At 37.8% G+C, this 26,997-nt stretch overlaps 1 protein-coding gene across 2 annotated transcripts; it reads right to left on the bottom strand.

Moving 5' to 3' along the window:
- Nucleotides 1-108: 108 nt before the first annotated feature.
- On the bottom strand, nt 109-26,997 carry AZI2 (5-azacytidine induced 2). Of its 2 annotated transcripts, XR_014229947.1 has the most exons (9): nt 26,797-26,997; nt 16,658-16,887; nt 14,053-14,178; nt 13,622-13,721; nt 11,714-11,862; nt 9,104-9,165; nt 5,595-5,710; nt 1,218-2,523; nt 109-629 (listed from the first exon to the last, which is right to left on the bottom strand). XR_014229947.1 is itself a non-coding variant. In XM_082328259.1 (8 exons), the coding sequence occupies exons 2-8, from the start codon at nt 16,880-16,882 to the stop codon at nt 2,135-2,137; spliced, it is 1,167 nt and encodes a 388-aa protein (XP_082184385.1). In that variant the 5' UTR covers nt 16,883-16,887; nt 26,797-26,997; the 3' UTR covers nt 109-2,134. The 2 variants fall into 2 exon arrangements, 1 of the variants encoding a protein (XP_082184385.1); XM_082328259.1 differs by having other exon boundaries at nt 109-2,523.

Below are 26,997 nucleotides of genomic sequence, written 5' to 3'. Positions count from 1 at the left end.
AAATCAATTGTTTGTGTTTGGAATGACCTCTATACACAATCAAGAAATTAAAAGTGAGTAAAAAAATTTTGTGCCCACTACTGAAAGGAGATTTTTAAGTGAAACCAATTTCAAACAAAAATAAATTTATTTAAAATCTTACACAGTAGAATTCCTTCATTGCACAAATCAAAGTATTAATCATGGTGCTGTCTGTTGGATAATACATTACTTAATAAAAATCCTCTGTACTGTGGAGGTGGGGAACCCCCAAAAGTAAGCTACATTAGAACTAGATACCACATAGCTTATGCAGCCACATGAGAAATGGTTTCTGCTGCTTTGTTATTACACAGGTAGTTGGTTCTATCAGCTGAAGCCTAGTGACTTGGATTTGTTTTATGCATATTGGGTTTTGTTCTATTACTTTCCAAGAGATTGTACTCCCCTGAGTCAGCTGTGTTCATTGGTCAGAATAAATTCCAGCATCTGACACCATTTCCATTAATCACAGACAAGCCAGTATACGTGAGCAAGATAATAGAAAGATAAAAACAATATCTGGTGAATGGGAAACATTATTTATGTATGCTGTTCACTAATACAGTAGAAGGTAGCTGGAAGGCATTTTTTCAACTCTGATAGACAGCCTGAAAGAGGAGAAGAAGATAGGCATCATAGGAAGTACTTCCTCCACAGGGGAGAAAGTATCTGCAACCACACAGGTCAGGGAGCACCTTGGTAGCACTTTTACAGCCCATCATTACTACGGCTATGCTACAGTCATAGCTTCCTCATGTATTTGCAAGCAATTTTAAGATCATTTGCTGCTAAAAAGCTGAGAAATTAATTTTTATTATGCTGATCTTAAGCTGGACCTGTGAAGTTGTGTACTTCACCCACCTGCCCACTCATGTGTAAGTAACATATTTAGTATTAAGTGTCTTCCCACCCATTACAAGTTAGATATCACGGTTGTAAAATACAAAGCATTTTTCTTCAACGCATTGAGCAGTCAAAGGCATTTCACTTAACCCGGTTGTATTAAGCCAGACATGAAGCAGAGCAGTTTAAAAAAAAAAAAAATAGGCATAAATTGTATTTGTCTAAAAACAGTTCTTGGCCTTAAGAGAAAAAAAAAATAGTACTTAGACACCCATAATGGATAAAGCAGGCAGCTGCAATTCAAATAACTCTAGTTCTTAGTGGCATACTAAAGATACCACAACAATACTTACGTATATCAACAATGCTACAACACGTAGTCTGATTAAATTAAGGCTTTGTTTCTTTAATAAAAGAAAAGTTAGTAGCCTTCACCACCACACAAATACAAAGTCACGGTTCTGGTGCTGTGCAAAGGAGGCACGATGAGGATCGCTGCACTGCGAAGGGGATGGTTCTGTGGCAGGCAGCGCTGTGCGCAGAAGGAGGTCTGTGTCCTGCAGCGGCAGCTGAGGGAGACGAGCTGAACATCCAGGATTCAGTGTTCAGCAGCATTACTTATCATCCTGTATCATTCACAATAAGGCCCAAAATGGTGCAATCTCAACAGGGTAGCCTAGGAGTGATTCTTCTCTTGCCACTATCTAATATAAATCAAGATTTTGACAAGAAAATCTCACCTTTCTTAGTTAAAAGTTACATAAAAATGCATTTCTAAACCAGAGGAATCGGAAAGTTAATTGAAAGGAGGAAGGGAGAGATAATCCAATTTTTCATTTTATGTCTTACTCTGAAAAAAAAACCACTGTCAAAAATAAGCTCAGAGCTGGTACAAGTTTTAACACAGGATACCAAGTATTTTCTTGATAACATATAAATAGCAAACAAATACAGACTAGATTTCTTAGTTTTATTCCAAGAACTCACTTTTCAGTGTAATCTTTTGCAAATGTATGCCATTTGCAGTACAAGACTGTCTAGGCCCCACGCTAGATTTCTTTGTATTTACATTATACCTGCACAGCTTTAACTTGAAGGAACTTGCTCCTGATTTACAGCAGAGGAAGACCAGGCTTTCTGTTTCGGAACTAGAATTAAAAATACAGAAAGAACAGTTCAGGCAATTTGTTTTCCCTCTTTAAAAGTTCAAGCATTAAGGTGCCTATTCAGAACCATTCTAAAAAAGCCTCAGTTCATTCTAAAAATTGTTTTAACTCTTGTGCAGACAGTTTTGATTACACTGATCCAGGTAGTCTGCTGGACAGTTTAACAAGGTGGTTTTATTTTTCATTTCCCAAAACACATTCTCATTAGGCTTTGGAGGACTTGGGAATACCCAGGAATTATCTTCCAGAGAGCTTTTCCCGTACGAATGGTGTTCCTGAAACGTTTTGCCATCGACTGGAATGGGTCTCTCATCTGTCCATGCTTGTAGAGTCACCCTTTCAGGTGGGATTTTTACATCTCTCGGCAGAGGGGGAGACGCAGCATTGCAGAGTACGTTATCGTTTTGGGAGAGTTTTTTATAGGCTACCCCAGATGTAAAATTCCGCTTTGAAATGTTCAAGTCAACACATTGTACTGGTGTGGCAGAGGCAGCTGAAGAAAGAAGATAAAAAAGATTTTTAAATGACATTATCTAATGCATATTTCTCATACTCCAAATGTACTACAGTATAGCTGCTATGTTAAACCCAGTGTTTTCAAGCTACAAATTTTCAGACCGTATTTTACTTCAGTAACTACTTAAAAGTCACGAACTGAACATACTAACCTCCTCAGACTGATTTTGCAAGATGAACCAGAGATCCTGAAATCGCAATGTCTAAAATAGACCCAACACCAAGGAAACATTCCTGTTCCCACTTGAACACAAACAAACTGATGACCTTTTTGACAAGACTGGAATGAATGCTGAAACAGAGAGGATTTTCATACACTTGGAGAAATCAGCCAGATTCAGAACACTGCTTACACATAGCCTGCTTCTTCCTGCTCTACCGATTCTTTTAACAAGTTGTGTTCTCGGGCTGCCAAGAACCTGAAGTCTAGGCAAGTTTAGGTTGGATATTAGGAAAAACTTCTTCACCGAAAGGGCAGTCAGGCAGTGGAACAGGCTGCCCAGGGAAGTGGTTGAGTCTCCATCCCTGGAGGTATTTAAAAGAAGAGTAGACGCGGTGCTCAAGGACATGGTTTAGTGGTGGGCTTGGCAGTGACAGGTTAACGGCTGGACTCGATGATCTTAAGGGTCTTTTCCAACCTAAATGATTCTATGATTCTGTGAATTCTCACTGTCCATGAAGCAGTAAGAGGGAAACGCATGGTGTTCACGGGTGCTCTATGCCTCACTACTGTCTGACTTCTGAAGGTAAAGCGACAGACAGCAATGAAATTCAGCCATCTGAGATTCCAGAGGCGTTTTAAACCGTGCTAGGAAGGGGAGGATTTTGAAACAGAACAGCATCTACCTGAAACGAAAGAGCTGCACCTTCAACGCGCATCTGAACAGATGGCCGATAATTTACATAAACATGTCGTCATTCTTGCAGTTAAAGAAACTCGTGTCTCTACAAGTAGTTTTATAGAATAGCTATGAATCTTGAATACTAACTGTGATTTGTAACTTTAGTTCTTAACTGACAGAAAGAGGAGCCAGTATCTTGGTCAAAGAATACAACTTCCATTTGTCACTAAGAACTAAAAGGTGGTACCCAATTTGCAAACGTCAGCCAAAAGCACAGGCATCACGCCTGAAAGATGCTAAGGAACTGGATTTGGCCTCTTCGTGCTGACAAGCGTCAAAAGCAATTTGAGGTCTACAGACCTTTAGAAGTTCAAGAAAAATGGAATATACTGAAAATGGATTGAAAATGTTAAAAAAACAAAACAAAACAAAAAAAAACCCAAAAAAACCAAACCAGCCACCCCATGAGTGGACACATGTTTGTTGAAAATGCCTCCATACATAAATGACAGCTACGGAGAATCCGTGTGTTAACTCACACTGTTAGCATCACCCACAGAGCAATGAATACATTGTGTTCTGTAGACGTTACGCACCTCTCGTACCATATACAAACGAGTTGCTGCTATAATAGCTAGTGCTGCAGGTATAGGAAGTAGAAGTTTTAAGTCATTCTACCCATATTTTGCATAAGCCAAGATTCTTCTATAAATATAAGCACAGATGTATCTGCATTGCATTTGTAAGTGTGGCTGACAAGCAAGGTAAAAAAAAAAAAGTTTTCATTTCTGCCGAACCCGTCCACTCTTAGTTACATACTTCTGAAAAAATTACTGAAAAAAGCCTACAGAGCAAAAAGCAAAAAAGCATTGTTTCCCAGTTAATCCATACTGCCTTTTAAAGCTGTGGATGGACAACTGCATTAGCAACTGCAGACAATTGGACTGTTCACCAAGCAGGAGAGGAGAAAAATCAGTACGAGCGTAGTGGCAAGACAGGTAACTCCAAATTAAAAATAAGGACACAAAAATACAATGTGATCGCATCAAACCTCGACAGACTTAAGGATTAAAACCTCATTCAGTTCCCAGTTTGTCTCCTGAAGTTATTTGACAACTGTGTCTTAGAATTGTAGGAACCCGGACTCACCTGGCAACAGTATGACCGAGTCTACAAAACGCATGGATAATTTCTCAGCCAAGTACCAGAGAGATCATTAATCACTGCTGGCCACAGACAAGGGCAGCGATTGACCTGGAGGTGAATCCTACCGTTACCTCACCAAGCCAATCCAAGCTGTTTAGAAACAAATGGCCTTGGTCTTGTAATGGACAGGGACATCAGAGACTGTCACCGATATATTGTAACCAAGTTCACCGTCTTTCACCAGCATCCTCTGTATTCTGAACACAGCAAATACCACAATTGAAGTGAGCAGAAAACAAAGGAAATAAACACTGCGATAAACGGTCAGACTGATAGTCTGGCCCCACCAGAGTAAGAACGCTCTCTCGTAAAGCATTTGGCTTGAGAAAAACATATATATGAAATAGAAGAACCACCTGATGAACTGCTCACAGAAATTATACATACTTTATGTGGAAATTATTTTCCCCTTAATTATTTGCAGTGTAGCAGCAGAAATAAGGCAGTTTTGCAGCCTCAGTATTTGACATTCAGAAAATGTCACCTTGCATAGCATTTTGCTAGAAAGACAACTTTTCTGAATGCCAACATAAAGAAATATGCAACCATAACGGAATTTCAGTCTATTAAAGTCTGATTTTAAAATATTGCCAAATTAATACTTTATATATACTATACTGGGAAAATAAGACCGCGTTTGCAAAAAGACTTTTTTTCCCCCTAATATGAAGTAGTTGTGGTAAAAGGTCAAATACGAGTAAACTTAACACCTCAGCCTTGTGCACATAAGCAACACTTGACTGAGAAAAAAGCCACAAGGGGAACAGAATACAGTACTGAAGAAAAAACACATCAGCAACACCTTTATGTGTGAAGTTGACCAGTATGAGACAGAAGCAAAAGCAGAAAATGGGTAGGCTGGAACCATAATGTAGTCTAGCTTATCAACTTCAATTGATGAGATTCTGATAAGATATGATAGCTAGTTTCTTTCTAAAATGGTACAGCTTGAATCAATGGTTTGTGTTTGTAAGGTCTGTTACTGCAAACACTGACTTGCCTTTCTTGGTCGCTGTTGGGTTTGTTTTCAGTTTTCGTAGAACCTCAGCTTGCACGTCAGTCACTAGACGCAAATTAGACATTTCTCTCTTCAGTTCCCAATATGCTTGTTGCACACTTGCAAAACAAAATTTTTTTTAAAGTTAAATAATTGACACCTCTAAAGCACCCTCGTGCCTGTTAACATGCTTATCAAACATTAACTGTTAATAAATCATTTTTGCCTGACATACACTTCAAATTTTGCTAGAGTACCATAATTCAAGATTAATTGAGCAGTACTGATAATTGTCTTAAACTGATGGACCCTTGTGTATTATATATTATAATATGCAAGAGTCAAATAAAACATATAGTAACATACTAGAGGATACCAATAATTTCAAGTTCCCCGAATGGAAAGAAATATGAAGCATATTCTCCAATTTCATTATTTGAAACTACCTGTCTTCCCATAAAAGTAGGAATCTCAAAGGAATAATTTTAAAAAAATCTATATTAAATGGACACTAGACTGCCAACAAGGTAGAATATTAGCTTTGAGTGGCTTCTGATAAATAACCATGCACACCATCGTATCTTATGATCCTAGTAATGTTAATTGATCATAATTTCAGTCAAAAAACCAGTATTTAGGTCTTTACACCATTCACTTTGCCACAATGAATTCAGACTGGATACCTGAGATCCAAACACGCCCACACAGACCGAACTAAAACATAAAACGTACTGTTTCATATTCAAGTCATCTAATTTATGTTAATACACTGCCTTATCAGACAGTTTAAAAAATAGTAACCCAATTCATTCTCTGATAAGATAGCATATTGTGGGAAACATATTTAGCAACAGCAGCACTGTTCCAACATTGAAGTTTCAGGTTATTAGCTAGTAAGAAAATCAAGGGGAAAAAAAAAATAAATCAGAAAAGTCAGCATCGCCGTACGTTTCTTGGTAAAATTTCGAGTAAAGGCTTGCGGAACACCACGTTTATGTTGATTAATAATTAACCTAGTGTTCAAAGACATAAGGATGCAGTTACTTCAACTGAAACATGAAATCAATGATTTAACGTTTTTTTTAAATGCTTAACATTCTACCAAAACACATTTATTGAGGACAAGTATCACGGATGAGAGTTTTCAGAATATTTCTTTCTTCCTCACTATATTCACCTCAAAGATGTTTGTTTTGAAACAGTTCCGTACCTCAAGCTATTGTTGAGATGACTTAGAACTATTAAGCTGTAGAACAACTGTATTTTCAAACATGCATATACACAGATTTCTATCCCTCTAAAATAGCAACCTAGGATCACTCCTGTGTGAAATTTCTCAGACGTGAATGTGTTCAAAAGCACTGTGAGAAACAGCTATTATTCTGTTCTGCAAGTTAACGCTAAAAGAGATCCCTTAAAACAAAGAAGTTAAACCTTCTTCTATGCACAGAAATATTTCCCTGGAATACAAAAATTCAGATTCAAAAGCTCTGTAAAAGAACAGAGGAAGCTGATATTTTAATAGGTAACGTATTAGGTATCAGCAATTCTGATAGATAAAAAGTTAACATTTTCAGAACTGATACTTCAAGAAATTCAGCTGAACCTGTGGCCTTTTTACTGCAGAATCCATTTGGCTCTTTGAACTTTTAAGACATGACAATTTGAAAATTAAGTTGATGTGGCAACCATACTTCATTTATTCATGTGTTTTGGTCTCAAAAATAAGGTCAAACAAACTTTAGTTATATCAAAACAGAACTGTCCAATATTTAATAAAGAAGTGGTAAATAGAAGAACAGCTCACTGGCTGCCACCAACCAGAAGGAAAGTGCTTAGGTAAATTTTGTAACATGCATTTAGCGCTTTTAAAAGCATCTTGGAAAGGGATGCAGGTACCAGAATTCCACTTAAATCACACATAACATTTTAATTGCTTTTGTGGATACTGACCTAGAATCCCATTGCAAAGCCTAATTTTCAGTGAATTTGCAATTGAAGACCAAGGATTCCACATGCTTGGAAGTTTACCCTATACTGCCTCCTAACATATAATATAAACCTTGAATATGATAGCCTATCTAAATCGACAGCAAAGTAGATTTGCAGAACGAGAACTGAAAGTCAGATTTGCAAACTGCTGACGAATGTGAAGTAATTACTTTCCAAAAAGTTAACTAACTGCAAATGCCTCCATCTCACATAAACAGCAGGATTGCTTGCTACATATGGTTCACACAGGAGGTTTTTCAATTTTTCCACAGATTTTTGAATGGGCTTACATATTCAGTAAACATTACACATTCATTATTTATGTCATATTACAATAAACACTATACTGTACATACACTAATTCAGATGGTTGCCACCTGAACGTCACTTTGTGGAATAAATCTGCTCTGGAAGATCAAAGAGATAACTGCTTTACCTTGAAATAACACCTTTTTTCAGGCGTGTAAGACGGACTATGAAACTCCAGCAGAAACCACAAGAAAAAGTGTTAGCTAGCTGTTTCAGTCAAGGTGAAAGGTGAAAGTGCAATGCGTGTATAGTGTGTAAAACATTACCATCACAACACCAGAGAACATATGAAAACAAATATCTGTGCTGTTCTCATTCAGTGACTGATTTCCTTTGCCGTCTCTTCAATACCCAAGTAAGCAACAAGGTATTATGCTAAACCATCTGTCATTATGAAGGACCACTCTTCCCTCTTGTGGAAAATCGTGTAAGTACACGAACAGGCATAACTGGGTGTAAGAGATGCAGTTAGTATTTCATTTCTGCCAGACAGAACATTTGGGAACTTTCATCCATTCATGAATTGTTCTTTTGCGTAGAGAATTAAAGGATATATATACTTTCTAATACAGCACACATACTCAAGACAGGATAAAATAGGAGTTTAGTTCATAAGCACAATTATTATTTGAATGGCTGCAAAATGGGAACAAATGCTTTCTGATGTGGTAGCGTTTTTCTGGAAAATTGATATTTCTTTTTGAATACGTCACACAATGGCTCCTCAATATTAAAAAAAACCCCCACCTTTAAAATATCTTCTAGTAGAAATATTATTGCACTGTGCTAAGTAAGAATGTGTGTTCAACACTAAGCAGGAGATTTGAAGCCATCACCTATGCAAACACAGAAACCTCCCCATATGCAGAATGAAGATATCTATAGCTGGGATGAGACTTGAAAATTTATCTACCACCTCCTCAAGTCAAGTAATATTAAAAAGCTGATTTTTAAATATAAGATAATTTAACTTTCATTTTCATTACAACAATCTGAAGATCTAAATGTTTTCTTATCATCATCATCCTGGACTACCAACATAACAAAGAAAAAAAAATTACAATGATCTTGCTAAATCAGTATACCTAGACTTGAAATTAGATGAGGACTGAAATAACACATTTGAAGAGGCTGCAAGAATATTTACTCGTTCGAATAACTGTCCCTCAGGAAACTAAAAATAAGACATGAAAGCCACTTGATTTTTATACCTCTGGATGTCTTGCCTTTGAAGGAGGTCTCCAGTTAATGGATTTTCATCTTGAGCTTGGTCCTGCATAACAGAGTGAGGGGAAGATAGAGAAGGAATGAACGTATGATTTCAGATCTTCTATCTGAAAATACTGCAGTGAAACTACAAGTTCGCTAAAATTAAAATTCAGAAGTAGTCTTCATTTGTGTTGGCTGCAGTGGTTTTCAAAATGGACCTAAAGACTTTTATTAAGAATTTCCACTTAAAAATGCTTAAATTACCTACTTAAATGAAAGCATTGCTCAGCTGCTACCACATTATCTCTCCTTTCTCTTTCTTATTTTTTTTAAAACAGCTGAGCTCTCAGAATTTGTGATTCTTTGAAAAGCAAAAATTGAGAAAGGCTTTTGACTTCCATTAAAAAAAAATAAGTAGTCTGTCTTCTCTTGTTCTTTCCCTGCCCCAGTATATAAAGACCTTTAATTTAAACTGTTTCGGTTACTTCCGCAAGTTACTTTTATGATAGAACATAATTTATCACTGAAGTCTGAAAGACTGCTTTAAATCGTGCATACAAGCAGCCTCACGGAAGTTAACAGTCCTGTTAACAAATCAAGCATTGGGCTCACTCCATTAGTCATGTTTCTATTAGACCTTCACCTGAGATGAGTTCCCATTCATCTCTCTTCTCTTCATGCTCCCTTCCTACTACCATTCCCTCTAGCCAAAGCTGTTATGAATTTGATACCTGTTACTGTGGCTTCATGATGGCCTATATACATTTCAAGCAACTTGCCAATACAATATACACGCTGCATCAACTACAATGCAAAACCTGACTATCTAAAAATAGAGAAAAAAAATAGAAAGTATACTTGCCTAAGATAGAGAACATCTGAAAATGCTAACTAATGTAATTAAAAACAATAATAACGAAAATACCAGCTGGGTTTGAAACAATGCTGACTTGTCATTGCCCATTCATCACATTTCCCTGTATTTCACCTGACAATTTTTCCCCTCCTGAAGACCTTCCCACCCCCACCCATCAGAGACTCAATTTCATAGGAAAAAAAAACCACAAAACGAAACCAAACAGTTGCGCTATATTACCCCACATTTGAAAACTTGTATCTTTTTATTTCCTATATTAAGCAGTTACCAGGATCAAAAAGAAATTATATTAAAAACAAGGAAAAAAGCTGTTGCTTATATTTGTTCTTTGCAACAAAAGTTGCTGACATAAGCATTATTTAAAGTGTCATGTCCAGTATTCCTTACCACTGCTATTTTAGTCTGTTCTTTCTAGCAACATTCATTTTCATAATACAATCTGCAATCTTCAATTATTTATATAGCTGTTACTCTGTGCTATAGAGCTACCCGAAGACACTAGAACTGCATACAAGTTACAGTATGCCTTCAGAATTGACAAGTTATTGAAAACACCTGAAAGAATTCCAGGTACAAGCAAAACCAACAACCAACAGTAGCAGAAGTTAACCAACACCTCACATGCCTTCCAGGTTACGTGCTTTATCCCCACCTAGTGGAAAAAACACAGACTAAACCTGAGACAAGACGATCCACGTACGCCTGTCCCATGTAAGCTAGGAGCGTGGCATGACAGCAGCAGATTTGTAGAGACACATTCAGTGCTGAGAGCCCAGCACCCCACCTATATCTATGTTTTCAGGCCAGCAGGGGAGAAAGACTTGACTTCAAGCTAGCTCTAGTCTGGTCCCTGAATGCCCAGGAGAGGTGCAGTCTTACGTACCCTGAATATTGGCTCACTCAAATATTACGTGACTCAAGATTACGTAATCATAATCAATAATGACCATAAGGAACCTAAAATCGTCTGCCTCTTCAATCAATCACATTTAAATCTTCTAAATTTATTGTGTAACTTCAATGTGACTGCAGAGTCCTAGCAACGGCCACTGCAGCTTTTATCATGTAAAGCAGTACACATGCACTAGACATCTTTTTTTTTTTTTAAACTTAATGCATCTTATTACTGTTAAGATAGCTTAATTTCCTTTTTGAGATCCTAAGCACATCTACGTTACACAATGAGTCCCTCACAACAGACACTTGCCCCAGATATTGCAGGGAAGGGCACTAAGAAGTATAGCAAGATTCTGGAAACCTTGTTAAAAAAATCCACTTGCCTGACAAGCTTCACACGACTACCTTGCTTTGCTGGAGCTCCTTCAGCAAAGTTCATGCTATCTTTTAACGTAAGCATTCTATTGCTTTAAAAGAAAAACAAGAAACCTCAAACAAACCAGGTCTTTCCCAAACTTCCTAAGTCCGGCCCAAGACAAATACCAGCATAGAACACTTTGATCTGACCGTCTACTTATAAGAAATTGTGAAGCTTTATTTTCTGTTGTTATATGGGCAACAGCTGAGAAATCTCACCTACGTAACTGTACAATTCCCAAGAAACAAGCCAGTCTACAAGAATATTTAAGGTTAATTTTACTAGGATGTTCATTTTTCACTCAATTATGTACTTTATATATCTTTGTTTACCTTTGATTTTGCTTGAACAAGGGATTTAAAATAACGCTATAACACAGAAAAATCTGTTAATACAAATAGTCCTTAAAAATAAAGGTACCTTCTGCTTGGATTTTTGCAACTCCTTTCTGAGATTGTTGCACTCTTGCTTGAGCTTTTCTAGATCCTGTTCCAGACTATACACTTTCAGGTCACTGCTCAGCTTCTCTATTTCCCAGCTTGACTGAGTACAATTCAGATTTTTCATCACTGTAAGAAGACAAGCAAGACAATCAGATTTCAGTTTTGGCTCAAGAAATGTAACTCAATGTGTAAGGTTTCACTTTAACCAGCCCATGCCCTACAAAAAGTGATGCTGTACATTCTGAAGAAACTGCCGTTTATGACAACAGAGAAATAATAACACTGGTAAAGTTGTTGGCAGAGAAGTAGTCTATTTTCTGAAGTTAAAGTACAGAGCCCTACTTTCCAAGAACACACTGGAGATTTTACGTGAAGGAAAAGGAAGGAACAGCATAAAAAGGCACTGGAAATATAAAAATCTGTTAATGGCAAACACACCTGATGTATACACCAACTTGCATACTTCTTACACGCTCTGAGAACACGAGGCTTTTCCTTCCTCAGATTTATATCATTACATAATTTACCCTAAGTTTTTCCCAAGTTTAATATCAAGAAGTTCCAAACAGAACTACAAAAGATAAAATAAAAAGGGTAAAGTCTAGAAGTTACACAAGTCTTCTTACTAGACAGAACAAATTCACATGGCGTCTATTAAGAAGCAACCTAAGATGATCCTAGCATCAAATCAGTAGTAGGAGGCTAGTTAGACAGCAAGAAAAGAAAGAAAGAACATGACAGGCAGAAAACCCTCAAGTCTTGAACTGCGTGGTACACTCACTTCCAGATCTAACAATTTAAACAAGCTTAAGCTACACTGATTTTTCTTAAACGAGGTACTCAGAGCCCACTTGTAAGTAAAATTGATTACTAAATAAGGCTTGAAATTTGCAGAGCTCTTTATGAACTCCGGACCTCTTACCTCCTTAAACCACGATGTCCTCAACAACGATACTACTACTACATGTGGTTTGTTCTTCTAGGTTTAAAAACTTGTGCAATTGAAGTAGTGAATTACATGCTTGAGGTTCTCTTGGAAAGTAATCCAATTCAAGCACAGCAATACTTACAAGCACCCTTCAAATGACTGCATTTGTACAGAATATGAAGTCCAGTCCACACCTCTAACTTTACACAGATGCGATTTTCTTCTTCTCTTTTCTTGTAACAGTACATTAATAAAGATTATTTTTTAATTCCATAGTTTTTATTTTACATACCTATCATCTACACAGCACTCTCTACCATGGCAGTAACAGAAGCTGGATTTGGGCTTTTTGAATTGCCAGGGTGCACTGTTTCGTTTTCCTCTTTCCACCAGGCTCTCTACAACCAGCATCTTTCTACCTTTCCTTACCTCCCAGCCCTTTAAATAGCTGTAAATAGCTGTTTAAATAGCTGTAGTTGACTGTAGCTATTGCTATACAGCATCCTCTTGTACCTGTCATGTCCCAAAAGTGAAACAAAGCGATATACCAGATCATCTGCAGGTACCAGAGAAAGTGGTATTGACTGGAGAGTGTTTGATACTTGAACAAGTATGCCCCTGCCCCACTGTGAAGAAAAAATGGTGGGGTCCAGAGATGTACAAGACTAGCCTATTAGACTGTCAGGTTGTGCACATTTCTCCAATTATTAAATAACCTACAGTGGAAGAACATGACAGCCTCAGATCTTTACCATGGAGCTCCTCATCTATGATAATAAAACACGCCTGTCACCATTTACAAGGAGGAACACATATACAAGCTCAAGGTATCTCACTGCAGCATACTCCTCTCTTACCTAGCCACTATATAGGGTTAAACATCTTCACGCCCTGAGATCATAACATAACCACTAAGACTAGTCAACATACATTAAGATGAAGTAACCAAATGCATACCTTGTTGAGTTTCCACTTCAGTTCTTAGTTGCAACAGCTCTACTTCTTTAGACTGCAACTGTTCATTCAAGCTTTTCAAGGATTCCGCACTTTCTTTCATCTATTTTCAGGAGGGGGGAGCGGGAGGAAGCCATTTGTGAAATTCTTCTATCATATCTGACAATTCAACTTTTTTTTAAAAAACAAGCCAAAACAAAACAAGAAAACTATTGCTTCGATTTTTTTAGCATTAGCCTAGCCCAGTAATAAAACTGAGATACTTAAAATTGTTATTCCTACATAAAGTATCGTCATGTACTTTAAAAACCTAAAGGAGTGATAAAACAAACACCACAGATCTTCGGCAAATAAAATTAATTCTACAGTAAACATTTACTAACTACGCAATACTTAAATAACATGCATTTAAGTCATTAGTTAAAAAGGCATACCATTTTATCCAGTTTGCTTTTCAGATTATCTCTGTCAATGCAGGCCTCTCGATAGGCTTGGTATGCCTTATTTACTTGTTCACGTCCAACTGAACTGCATTCCTCTTCCAGTCGGGAGCCAAGCAGCTAAAAGGTTAACAAACATGAGAAATAAGAAGTTTCATATGTTATACTGAGAACCGCAAAATTTAAAAAGTGCAATAGTACAGTCTGCAACATTAAACTAACACAATTTTTTTTTTTAGCTGAGAAAATAAATTAAATCAAATACATTGATATGGACCAAAATTTTTTACAAAAATGCAACAAAGGGCATCTACAAATTCTGCAATCTCTAACCATACTTAATGCTTGCTATTTTACTGCTATGAGTATTTATAAACCATCCACAAGTCATGATTACTCACACTGACAACCCCTTAAATCATATTTTTCCAGGCTCTGAAGAAGTACAAGCCGCTTTTTGGAAAAAGAGTTTTAAGCATATAAAGACACAACATACAGAAAATTAAGAGGAAAATGAACATAATTTTTTTTAAGGACTCATAATTTATGCAAAGATTTTTTTCAGTGTATTTATGTGAGAAAAGCCAAAGCAGAATTATTTTACAAATAACTATTAACTTCCAGGTCAGCACTCTCTCATTGCCTGCTAAGTCAAGAGACAAGCAAGAGGGAATAAACACTACCAACTAGATTGTCAGAAAGAGGGGAGCAGAGTTAAAATATATTCAGTATTTTTTATATAACAGCAAGAAGAGAAGTCTTACATCAAATTACATCTGTCCGTATAGAAGGTTCTTGTTTTGACTAAGTATTGCATTATACTTTTCATTCTGTTTATCCTGCACACTTGATTTAAATTGTTGAGGTATTTAAACACATTCAGCGTACCTAATGTAGATATTTGTGACAAATTTATGTCTATTTTCTTAAAAATTAAGAGCCACACACAAAAAAAAAAAAAAAGAGGTGACAGAACATATCTACCTTAAATACCTCCCGTTTTAGGTGTTCGCTCAAAAGAACGTTCAGGAAAGCAAGCCATAAAAACAGGAAGCTTCTGCCCCTTGTTTTTTGTACTGACCCTCAAAGTAAGTGTAATACTCATGTTAAGTTTTGTCCTTTGCATTCTGCCTCCCTCCCCAAATAAAGCCATTCAGAAAGAACATAAGCCTTACCAAACTTTCTGGAAGTTTCCATACACTTTGAAGTTTAAAACTCGAAAGGGGTAACACCCCATGTATTTTTTATCATATAGGTATACTAGCCATTAACAAAGACTGAAAGTTCTGTTACTTAACACCCTAGGCCTTCTCAATGCCCCTCTCTCATAGAAACATTTTTATGGTGTTCACATACTAAACCAGAAGTTTTCTCTGCGGAAAACTACATATCATCTTCAAGACAATTAAGCTGAACCAGGCCAAACCAAAAGACACAAGGCTAAAAGGGACTGTCAGGGCCATCAAGTCCCGTTCGTTGCGATTTTGAGTAACCACGTAAAAGATGTTACATGCAGCATGGTTCAGAGAGTATCGAGTCTAGAGCTCTATTCCTATCCACCCCCCCCAACCCCCACCCCAGGATCTCATATAAAGAAAGTGCTCAGAAAGTTTTGCCTTTTGACAGAAAGTCAATTCTGTCAAACGAGTCACCAAGAATTCCGGAATGAGTGTTTCAAAACTGTACTGAGTGTGGCTCAACCTCTTCATTCCAATGCCACAAAATAATACATACTTTGTAAACTTCTAATCAGCAGCACATATTTAGGACTAAGTCCTAATAAATGCCTCGGCTCTAACTCTAGGATCTATCTTTCTGTCTTATATTAATAAGAAAGCAATCTATCAAAGTCAAGACCTTCTGCAGTACAAAGACACTACTGAACGATGATATACATTTAACAACAGCGTTCTTTACTCTAGGAGAAAAGCCTGCATCACGGTCAATTTTTAGCTTTAATGAACGTCACTAGACTAAGGCCATGAGAAACTGCATATAAAACAAACTCCTAGATTTCTTTACGTTTTAGAATTACTGCGTCAAAAAATAGCCAGCCAACACCTCTATGCTAAGCATTGTAACTTTGTATTTCATGTTTGAGACTGCTACTAGCTAGACCTAGCCAGACATTCTTAACAACCAATTTTTCCTTATGATTTCAGTATGCTGAGCCCAAGAGGTCCTTTTGATAGACAGTTCCTGGATTCTGACAGTTTATAGACTTGGCACCTCACTATTCAACAATACTAAGTCACACGTGCCCAAGTTAATAAACACCATAAAGAGGCAGATGAAATACAGTAACGATCCAGTGCAACTACACGTCTTTCTGAATCAAAGCTAGTGCTGTTGCAGGGCGCTTACTCCGTTGCATCACATACATGCCCAGTAAGAATCAAAAAATCCCAGTATGATGCAACTAGACTACCAGAGGAACAAACTGTGTTTCACTTCAACAAATAAAACAATTTACCAAAACTTTTTAAATTGGAAAGTATTTTAAGTACATATTTTAAATACTTAGCCATCTGCTCCGCCATCCAGCCACGAGCAAAAAAGTAGCTGCTACCAGAAGGTGGTAAATTGACTTTTTTCTTACCTTCTCTTCTAGAATTCTAACTCTTTTTTTTAAGAAGGAGTTCTCCTTCTCTGTCTCCTTTAGTCGTTTCTTGATATCTTCATATGCAGTGACAAGTGCGAAGTGTGAGGCAACAGACTCATCTCCACTGTAAGATGAAACAGGAATCTCCCCATCTCTCTTATGAGCGTTGTCTGCTTTTTCATGGTTCAAAATACAGATGTCATCCTCTACCAACTCCTCCATGACAGCTGTTAAAAAGACAGATAGGAGTGCAAAATTTTCACAAAGACAAATTCATCAAGAGTCTCAAGTCTGAAAACCTTCCAAAATAATACTGCAGGGTGTTTCTGTCTAAGTATGACAAGACTGAATAATCAGGAAATATCTTAATCTTGCAGAAAAATCTTGAAACCCATTTTACATTGAAAATGTGCTGGTTAGAAAAGAAGCATCTATCACTGCCACTTGATAAAAATATTTTGAGTACGTATCAGATTTAGGAACCCCCAAATTCATTTTTATTAAGGCTTAACACCACCCTAGCATTTGGCTGGTACCAAATATTTGAATTCCAAGGGAATATCGTATTAGAGGTTTTTGCAAGTCAGCACTGAGCAGTAAAAGGGATTATAGTTGCAAGAAATCGACTAACTACTGTGGGTCCTGAGCATGAGTGCCAAATTTCCTTCATTCTTAAATGCAAATACTTATATATTTCCCAAATCTTTAAAATGGAATCTTAAGGTACACTTGCATTAGTCTTAAAGAACAGCTACTCATACAGCCTCTTTAACTTGGTCACGGTAGAAAACATCCTGCTGAACAACAATTACAGCAATTCTTGACTGCAAATATGGTGAGAATGAAAACTTACTCAATAACACGATCTGCCTCAACATGCATGGATAAAACTGAGAATAATCTGACTGTAAGAAAAGTATCACCCTAAAATATTAGGCAAATCCACCTGAATGACAAATGCAAAGTAACCATTAGATTGAGTTTTCATTACAACACACATCATTTAGACACAGCAAAACATTCAGTAAGAAAATAGCACCTTTGAAAAACTCCATATACTTTCTTAAACTCCAGGTCTTAAGAGAAAAGCCCCAACAGCATTTTCCTTAATGTTACTAGATACCAAGAACAAGTTCAGGGTTTGATACAAAACCAAACCAACTCCCCAAAAAAACCCAAATCAACCAAACAACAGAAGACACAGCTCATTCCTATTTAGTTATGAAGATCAAGATTCCTTTATATGCAGTACTAACAAATGCTATACAGTACCCAATAACATTTCTCCCCCCCCTTAATCAAACTACCGATGCTACTTCTATCAAAAGCAGATTTTTATTTTTTCCTCTTGAACAAATCCTTAGGTTCCTGATGATTAGCTCATGAACCAACAGAAATGCTGGAATGAAAGAAATGAGCATAATGAGGACAGTTTGTATTGTAGGAAAAAGTTATTTCAACAGAAAACCGACCTGATCAGCAGAACTTCACAGGAAAGACGGCATCAATGGGGGAAAAACTCACAGCCACAATCGCTGCCTCTACTGTGTATGTGCTATTTCAATTCAAGCCAGACTTGCATTTGTTTAGCGATACCAAGAGGTAAAGGAATGAACTGCCCTGGAGCTTATCTACGTGGTCAAATTCCTCTCACTGTGCTAGCAATGGAAAAGCTACATGGACTGCAGCATTTAGAAGAGCTGTAGTACAGCTACAGCTGAACAATGGTGCTGTTATCACATTTGTCTCAATTTGCTCCAAGCCAGTTAGACAACATGATAAAAAACTGTGACAGCTCGTTTATACTAAATAGACAGCAATGGACTTGCAACAGTGAAAAAAGACAAGAAAACTACAAACCAAAACTGAAGTCCTTTTAATGGTTATCTTCAGGAGGCGAACAGATGCCTTGCATACTGTTTGATGTATTCTAACAGAACAGGTAGCCTACGCTTCCTTTGCCTGTTGCTCTGCCTCATGCTTAAGTAGAAAGAGCCTTGCAAAAAAGGTTTGCTTCCTTTTCACTGCAAGAATAATATCACTCCATGCACAAGGTGACCTTGACGAAAACCACTGCGTCATTCAAACTGCATTAACTGACTGAAGGAATTGCTCATTTTGCCTTCTAAGATGAGCATAACATGCTAGCTTTTCCTCCCCCGTTTTACTTTACCTGCAAGTCTTCTCGCTCATCTCATCAAATTCCAAGAGCTTGCCTTCTCAAGGCAACACATCGCCTTTTCTCTGAACACTAGGCTCAAATGTCATTAAAGTGTCACAGCTTATCATTACCTCTTAAAGAAAGCAGCAGATAGTGTGACCTTGTACATAAAATACATCCCCACGCTTTCCTATAGCTCCTAAACTTGAGCATCGTGCATTCCCTATTTCTTGCACACATCAGTTCCACCAGGAGATGGCAATAAGGGAAAACAGGAGCCAACACCAGAAGAGGAGACCATATTTATTCTCTATTTTGCTAACTAACACTTACTGCCTTTATGAGCTTCCAAAAGAGCAAGACCTTCCAAATAAGACTCAGCGTACACAAATACTATTTTATAAATTCAGGTACACACTTAACCTGCACCTCCGAAGAGGACTAGTTACACTAACATTTTTTTACTTGAAAGATCTCATTTACTTTACAGGATTATTCAACTCTGGTTTTCTGATGCTACTCTCTAATCCAGCACTGGATGCTATTTAGAAGACAAGCATATAATTCCACATAATTCAAAGGGGCTTGTAATACATTTTTCTAAAATTTCTACACACAAGATAACTCTTTCGGAAAGATCCGATATACCCATTTTTGACTAATCTTACTGCAACTAAGTGAGGACAAGCTGCCTGCAAAAGTCTGCTTCTCCTGCGAGACAGGTACCCAAATAAGACACCTTCCTCTCAGCTCATCCCTTTAAAGAACAAATCTGATGACGTAACACTTTGGAGGGGAAAGTGGCAACGCACCTTACAAAGGCTTAAGCGAAGCAAGTGGGATATGAAGAAGGAATTGTGCTATTTTTAAACTTTTTGCTTCAATTATTAAAAATAAATAAAATTATCATGAAACATGCTTTGCTGTACTGGAAGCTCAACAGCCCGTCAAGAAGAGAAAATCACCACAATATTCACATTGTATATACTTTATTTTTATCTTTCATTATCTCTATTAACATAAAGTATTAATAACATCCACACACTGTATTACACTGCGACGACCACAAAGAAGTGCAGTTGTTTCAGGTTTGCAAGAAACATGATTCAAATCACCATTGTTATCATGCCCAACAACATGGAAATAAAACTGAGACTTCAGACAGACATCACTTTCAAATAAATGGACAGATTTCCATAAATTGAAATTTAAATGCCACTGAACACCAATTTATCCAGGATTTTAGAGCATCACATGAAGGAAATATGATAATAAAATACTTACATTACTTCAAAAAGCCATAGCGTACACACTCAGGAAACAAAAAGCTGTTGGTATTTTGAGATTTCCCTTTGCTTCTTAAAGGACATTTCTGCTTTCGGAAAGGAGCACTACTCTTGAAACTGAAAGCACCTTTTCTTCACAGAATAAACAAGCCACTATGATTTCTAAGAGATTTGTTGATGCTATTGTCAGTCAATCTGAAAGTAAAACTCTTTACATATTTTATTCTAAAAAGCTCCTCATTTTCTCTCATAATAGTTAACTTTTAACAAGCTGCAAAAATTGTAAAAAATTTACAGAAGAGGGAAAAAATGAAGAAAAAACGCATTTATCAAATCTCGGGTATGAGTTGACACAAAATAATTTTAACAGTTAACTATTAGTAAACATCAGTCTGTTGCTTGTGCTTACTGAATATTCCTTTTATTGCATACTTCAAAAAGTTTCAAATCTCAGAGTCTACAGAACTGTAAGATAGACATTACCTAAGGAAAAAAAAAAAGTGCTATGAACCCTGTATTGGATAGGTGCATGATGACTCAAAAGTAACTTATAATATATGCACCACTAACTGCAGTATACATTAGATGAGCATGAGGAAAAAGTCACATGAGAAAAATTAGAGCAGCATTGCTAAATATATCTAAATAAATCAAAACAACCTAAAAAATAAAACAAAAAAACCCTGCGAACAGTTTATCTCTATGCTGCAAAAACTTTCTGAAGTGTTTCCAAAGGAAAAAAAAAAGCAAAGTTACTTCTCCAGCACCTGCTAAGCCCGCATTAAAAGGCCAATAAAAGATATAAGCTCATACAAGAATAAAACCTGGGTGTTAAACAGTGTAAGATCACCAGTTCTATAAAGGTCACGATGAAATGCACAGTTCACCCAGCCTTTTGTTGTGCTGTCAGGAAAAAGAAAAAAAAAAAAAGAGAAAGCATGCTCACAAATAGTACTTTCTCCATAAGAAGCTCTCTCATGATATTAATGCAACAGACAGAAACCCTTAGAAGACAAAACCTTACAAAATGGTGCTATATCTGTAAGAAATCCCCGACTACAGCTGTAGCCTTTAATTTTACTCTTTAAGGACAGGAATCAAAATTTAGCTTCTCCAGTATTATATTACACCATTTAAAAAGTAAGAACTGTAAGCAACAATCAAAGAAGTGCTTTCTGACACAATACATGCATTAGATTATTCCACGAGTTATGCCTCCTCAAATCTGGCAGCCCCAGAAGGGCTTGCAGGACAGCAGTAATTACTGAGCCCAACCACAGACCTCTGCCCATGTTTTATTCTGTTTGGCTTCTCCAATTCAAAGCTACGCTTGTATGCGCTGCTGCAAATGCCCCAGAGCTGTCACTCTGAAGCACCTGTGTGCATTTTGATCTCTCTGGAGTTGCAGTTCATGAGATCAACTGGTTACTCTAGTACAGATTAAGTGAAAGATTTCCCACTAAAATATTTAAAGTAATGTACAGACAAGTTCACGTCTATGAATACAACTGACGTCCATCTCGGCCTACTTAAAGCAAGCTTTACAATCCCACTTACCACACATCCTATCCCAAGAAAGGTCTCCCTAATACTTTTGCCTGTGACAAAGAAACATGTTACATTTATATGTTTTTTTTTTTTTTTTTTAGAATGATCTGCCCATGAAACAGCCTATTTAAAAGGACTCTAATCTTTACTTCCAAAAATAAATAAATGAAATTAATAGTATTAGTGTTTGTATTAAATAATTAATGTCTAAAAAAAATAAAAACACAACAGGAATACACTGTTGACAGGACATGGTATTAAGTTCTAGCAGGAGTAATTATGTCTACTGTTTATAAGCATACGACTGCTTAAGTTGTCTTTCACATGCTGTAGAAAAGAATGGTTTCCAGAAACCACTTTTGTTGTTCACTGGCGCTTAATGTAGGTTATAGAACAGTTTTGATCTAATATATTAAATACCTTGAGAGTAAGAATGTTTTCCCATTTCTTACTAATGCTTGGCAGAAATATAGCTTTTCTTTTCATAAAGCTTTACAAATATTAGTCATTAACACCATGGGAGGCAGTTAAATATAAAACACATTCTACATACGAGGAACATAGGATGCAGAGACTCTAACAGCAAACAGACCACTACACAGATTTCTGTAGTTTGAAATGCTAATCTTATTCTCGGATCAGGAGGAGAGATAGTAAAAGCAGGATTACATTAAATTTTTCCCAGTATCGAGCAGGTTCCCATTTTGCCCGATCTTTTAATTTGAAAGACAAAAGAGCAGTTTTCAAAATATTTCCAAACGTCAAATGCAAATAATTTCAAGATGGTATTTTCCTGTTTTTTTTTCAAGGCTACCGAGAGTCTGAACCATTTTACTTCGTTTACCTTCCAGACTGGAGGGGTTTGACTTCATAATAGTAGTATGAACAGTCTCCAGCTGTTAATAATGAGAACGTAATTTTTGTACTGGTTTACCTTGCCTTACATAGAAGGGTGTATATATGCACGTTGACATAAAAAAAAAAAAACATTAAATTCAAGAAATGCCTTTGATCCACAGGAATCCTGAATGATAGTGTTGCAGCTCTCACCTTAATTTCAGAAAAGCTGTACTGCTTTTTTTTTTTTTTTTTCTTTTTTAACAGACACACCAGCACGGCAATCAAAAAATACAAAATTCCTGCAGTCAGCATCAAAAACTCCACACAGTATATGGAGTACATGACACATGATAAAACAAGCAAGACTTCCAGTCTCTTTAAGCATCTACCTTTTTGCATCTCTCCCTCAGAAATCTTAGGTTCTCTTTGATTCCAGTCATGAACAGTCTGTTCTATAGCGAGAGACACCGCTTTTTACAGATACTTGCTCCATTTTTAGAGAAAAAAAGTCTGTACACACGCATCTCGGTAGCTGCTAGCTTTGGCCACGGCTTACCCTTCCGTATGGACAAAGTCCACAGCCCCAAAGCACTCCCCAAGAGTCCATGCATACAAGGGCGCAGCCGTGCAGCCTCAGCATACTTGGTGCTCTTTCAGAAACACGTCAGCACATCAGCTAAATCAGACCTCCAAATCGCTTTTGTTTTGCTGCCTCCAGGAAATGGAAAGTTACTGTCTCTAAGCTCACAAACCAGATCACTGTAGTTCATCTACTATGAACATCGGGGTAAGCTAGAGGAGCCAAGCACAATCTCCTTAGGTAGAACAGGCAATTTTTTCAATCTCAAGCTTTTTATAATAAATAATCTACTCTCACAAGAACTAGAAGAGTACTAAAAAGCCCATTTTATGACAACAGTCCTTGATAAATTTTACTTTCTCTGAACAGCGTCATACTCCAGTATCTTCATTGCTAATTTGCAAACCTTATGCATCCTCATCATTATGTATTCAATTTGCCTTTCTGCGGATGCTGTCACAACAACCACTTTCCCTGACAACTACCATCAGAAAAGGAAAGGGGGGGAAGGAGGGGGCGGAATCCAAAAGTTGGAGTCAATTAAATATTGTACTCTCAACATCATATAATCCTGTTTATTAAACTATTAAATTTAATCTTGAAACTAATTAGAAGCAATACTGCCAAAGAAACAGAAGTAGGAGCAAGATGGCTTCTGGCTGTTAAACCTTTCTAACACCAAATAGAAGCACACTCAAGGTTACTGAAAAACCCATATGTTCTCATACTAACACTGAATATTATTTTAATAGACACTTTTTTGGTGTTCATTCCTTCCCATTTAAAAATGTTTATAAAGAAGGACTATTTACGAAAGCTAAGAGGGCTTGTTTTGTTTTGTTTTTTTTAATCTTTTGTAAAACAAACAGTAGGTCCTGCCCCCCAGTTCTAAGTTTCCTCCCACTCAATTCAACTGTCAGATTAACTGATGTTCAATAACTTCACAAGTTCAGTGATAAGGTATTATGAAAGCCTTGTATAATTGCATTAACTTTTAATTCAACTAGAAATACACCTCACCTGTCACAGGTATTAAAAGGCAGGTTAAACTGAGTCACACTGATGGCCCTTAGTCATCCTGCAATTCACTAAAATAACATCTGGAGGTTTTCAAGCCACGACTGGACAGGCCGCTAGATAATCTTGCCTAGGTTCCCTTTTCCACAAAAAGGTTGCACCAGATGATCTTTCCAGGTCCCTTCCAACCTGGGCTGTTCTACAGTTCTATGATTCTATATTCAGGTTTACATCTCATTATTTCAGGCAAACCTGGTCATTTGAACACAAGTTCCCGTTAGCAGCTTGTAAGTGGATGACTTTAAATGTTCACGTTACTTACTCTTCACTTCCCTTCTCAAACTTCATTTCTTTTCCCCAAATGTCTTGTCAAATTTTAGTAGCATCTACCATTTTATACACTAAGAACTCCACATAAAAATACTATATAATCATGTAAACAATAGTTAATTAATCCAATTATAGTATCAACATGCAGCAAAAACGTAAGACTGATTGCAAAGTTGACTGTAGATAAATCACATACGTATGGAGCCTCTAAAAGTGCCCGTCAGCAGCAACCACCATTGACTTCTACCAAGCTAGTTATGAGCCGGACTCTTGTATTAATCCTGTCATCACCATTTTAACAAACTGGATCTTGTTGCCATTGTAAATGTTTTATTGAATAAGTACTATCTATCTAAACTTCCTCTGTTTAGAAAATACCTGTGAAAGAATGAAAACATATATCAAAAGGTAAATTCACGCTGCATTTTATCCCATTTACTTCTACCTTTTCACTTATTTTCTTCAAAATCTATTCTAAAGAAATCACATATAGATAGCTCATGCAGTAACAGGTCTGCACTTTTTCCAGGGTAGTTTTCATTTTCCTAAGTAGACAACCCTCATTTCATATTTTCCAGTCATAATGCACAATCCTCAATTCAATGCTTCTATTGATATCATAAGAACAAATGCTATGGGATTTGCAAGTTCATGTATAGTTTTTTCCAACATTGTGAGATGAACTTATTCTATTTCTCTACCCTGAGTATACTAAGTACAGTTTGTTCATGTATTTTGACCTGATAATGTCATACTTTCTCCACCTTTTAACTAGCACATAGAAAACAGACCTACAGCAAACCAAATCAGAATATTTGCTGAAATTTAGGCAATCTTAAAATTATCTCTAATTTATTACCCATTTTTGCTGCATAAAGATGTCACTTCATCCCCTCTGCTCTTTTAAAGACTTTTTACTATTTAATTTTCATTGTAAAACATAACCTAGCTTATATCCTGGCAATTGTCACTTTATGCTTTTCTGAACTGTAAACTGTAGCATACAAGGGCTGGGAAAAAAAAAAAAAGGTAGTTTTATGAAAAATGGGGGGGGGGGGGGAGGGGGAGATGGTTAAAATCCTCATATAATCTAATCTAGAGTTCAATTAGCCAGTGTTTTCTGCCTTCACTCGGAGTTGTTGGCTCAAAAACTGTGCTTAGGATTTGGGGTAATAATCTCCTACTTGTTGTAGTGCAATCATCTCTTAGTTCTATCACAAGTTCTTTTATAAAATACCAATTGTTCAAAGAACAAAACGCAGTAGTAATCTTAAATTTGTTTTGGTTTCTATAATAAAAATTCCAGGATACACATGCTAACAGATAACTGGTATTATTATTAGCAGCAGCATTTGATCACACACCAATATCCAGGAAATTAAACGCTTCCCTTAGTCCACAATAACATTTCTCAGAAAACGCGGTCTCAGAAGAGCACGCGACCTTTGGAACCCCGAGCAGACTTAACTCACGACAATAATCCTCCCCTCACTCCGCTTTTTCCAGAGCTGGCTTCCAGTATGCTGATTTTACTGCATACACACAGTGTAAGACAGCAGGGGAATTAAAGAATTCCTCGACAAATGCAAAAGCTCCCAAAACCACTCACCGGAACAGGTTTCAACCCAACCCACTGACTTGTAAGGTGCTGGGGGACAGATTTATTTATGGAGATCAGAGTAATTTCCCTACCAGGTGAAACATCAGCATTTAAAGCTGTAATTTCTTAAAAGGTAAAAGCATCACTAGCATATAAGGCTATCTCAACACTCATCTGCACTCCCTTCTTCCAAACCAACACAGCCTGCAACACCCGTATTCCAGTCTCCTCCAGTATTTCATCATGTTTCTGTTCTCACATCCTCTGCCAATAATCCTACTTCGTTCATTTCCTTTGCCAGACTCCCCGGTACTAATGCACAAATTGCTGCTCTAAGAACTCACCCAGTTTTTCAGCTTAATTAGCTGCAGCTTTTTGGCTAGTTTTACTGCCTACCTGAGACCCACTCCCAGCTCGTTCGCAGTACCTTTAAACTATGCTCACCGCCCCTCAACAGGGATGCCCCTCTTGACACTTCGCCTGTAAAGCAAAAGCGTGCAGGGACACGACACAAGACCCTGCCAACCTGCTCCTTCCCGAAGGACGGCTCTATTTTCAAAAGAGAAACTAAACACCGGCCGGAACCGCCTCTGTCCCCGGGAGGAACCGCTCCTGTTCCACCGGGCAGCGGGGCACGGAGCTCCTCAGCACCCCCAGGGACCCCTCGCCAGAGGCAGGCCGCGGGGCCGGGGCCGCCCACAGGCGGCGAGCCCCCGGCAGCCCCCGCCGGCCCCCTGCGCCCGCCCGGGGCCCCACCCCCGCGCCAGGACCAACCTCTCCGGGCCTCGCTCGGGCCAGGCGGGTCAGTAACGGGCCGTCACCGCGGCGGAGAGGCAGCGCCGGCCGTCGCGGTCTCCGCTCGGGGCCCCTCGGGCTCCCATCGCCTTACGCCCTCGCCCCGCCGGCCCGGCCGCGGGATCGGCCTCCGCCACCGCGGGAAATTCCCGGGGCGCCGGCCCCGCCCCCCGCCTTTCG

Source organism: Platalea leucorodia, assembly GCF_965183815.1.
Source record: "Platalea leucorodia genome assembly, chromosome: 1".
In the NCBI taxonomy this organism is placed as follows: Eukaryota; Metazoa; Chordata; class Aves; order Pelecaniformes; family Threskiornithidae; genus Platalea; species Platalea leucorodia.
Note: the sequence above shows the minus strand (reverse complement) of the source record. Positions and strands in the feature narration are given on the sequence as shown.

Coding starts and splice junctions, on each gene's coding strand:
- AZI2 (XM_082328259.1), bottom strand. CDS start 16,882: ATGGAGGAGTTGGTAGAGGATGACATCTGTATTTTGAACCATGAAAAA. Junction 14,179..16,657: donor TTAGAATTCTAGAAGAGAAG/GTAAGAAAAAAG, acceptor TTAACCTTTTAG/CTGCTTGGCTCCCGACTGGA. Junction 9,166..11,713: donor TGCAAAAATCCAAGCAGAAG/GTACCTTTATTT, acceptor TCTGTTATGCAG/GACCAAGCTCAAGATGAAAA.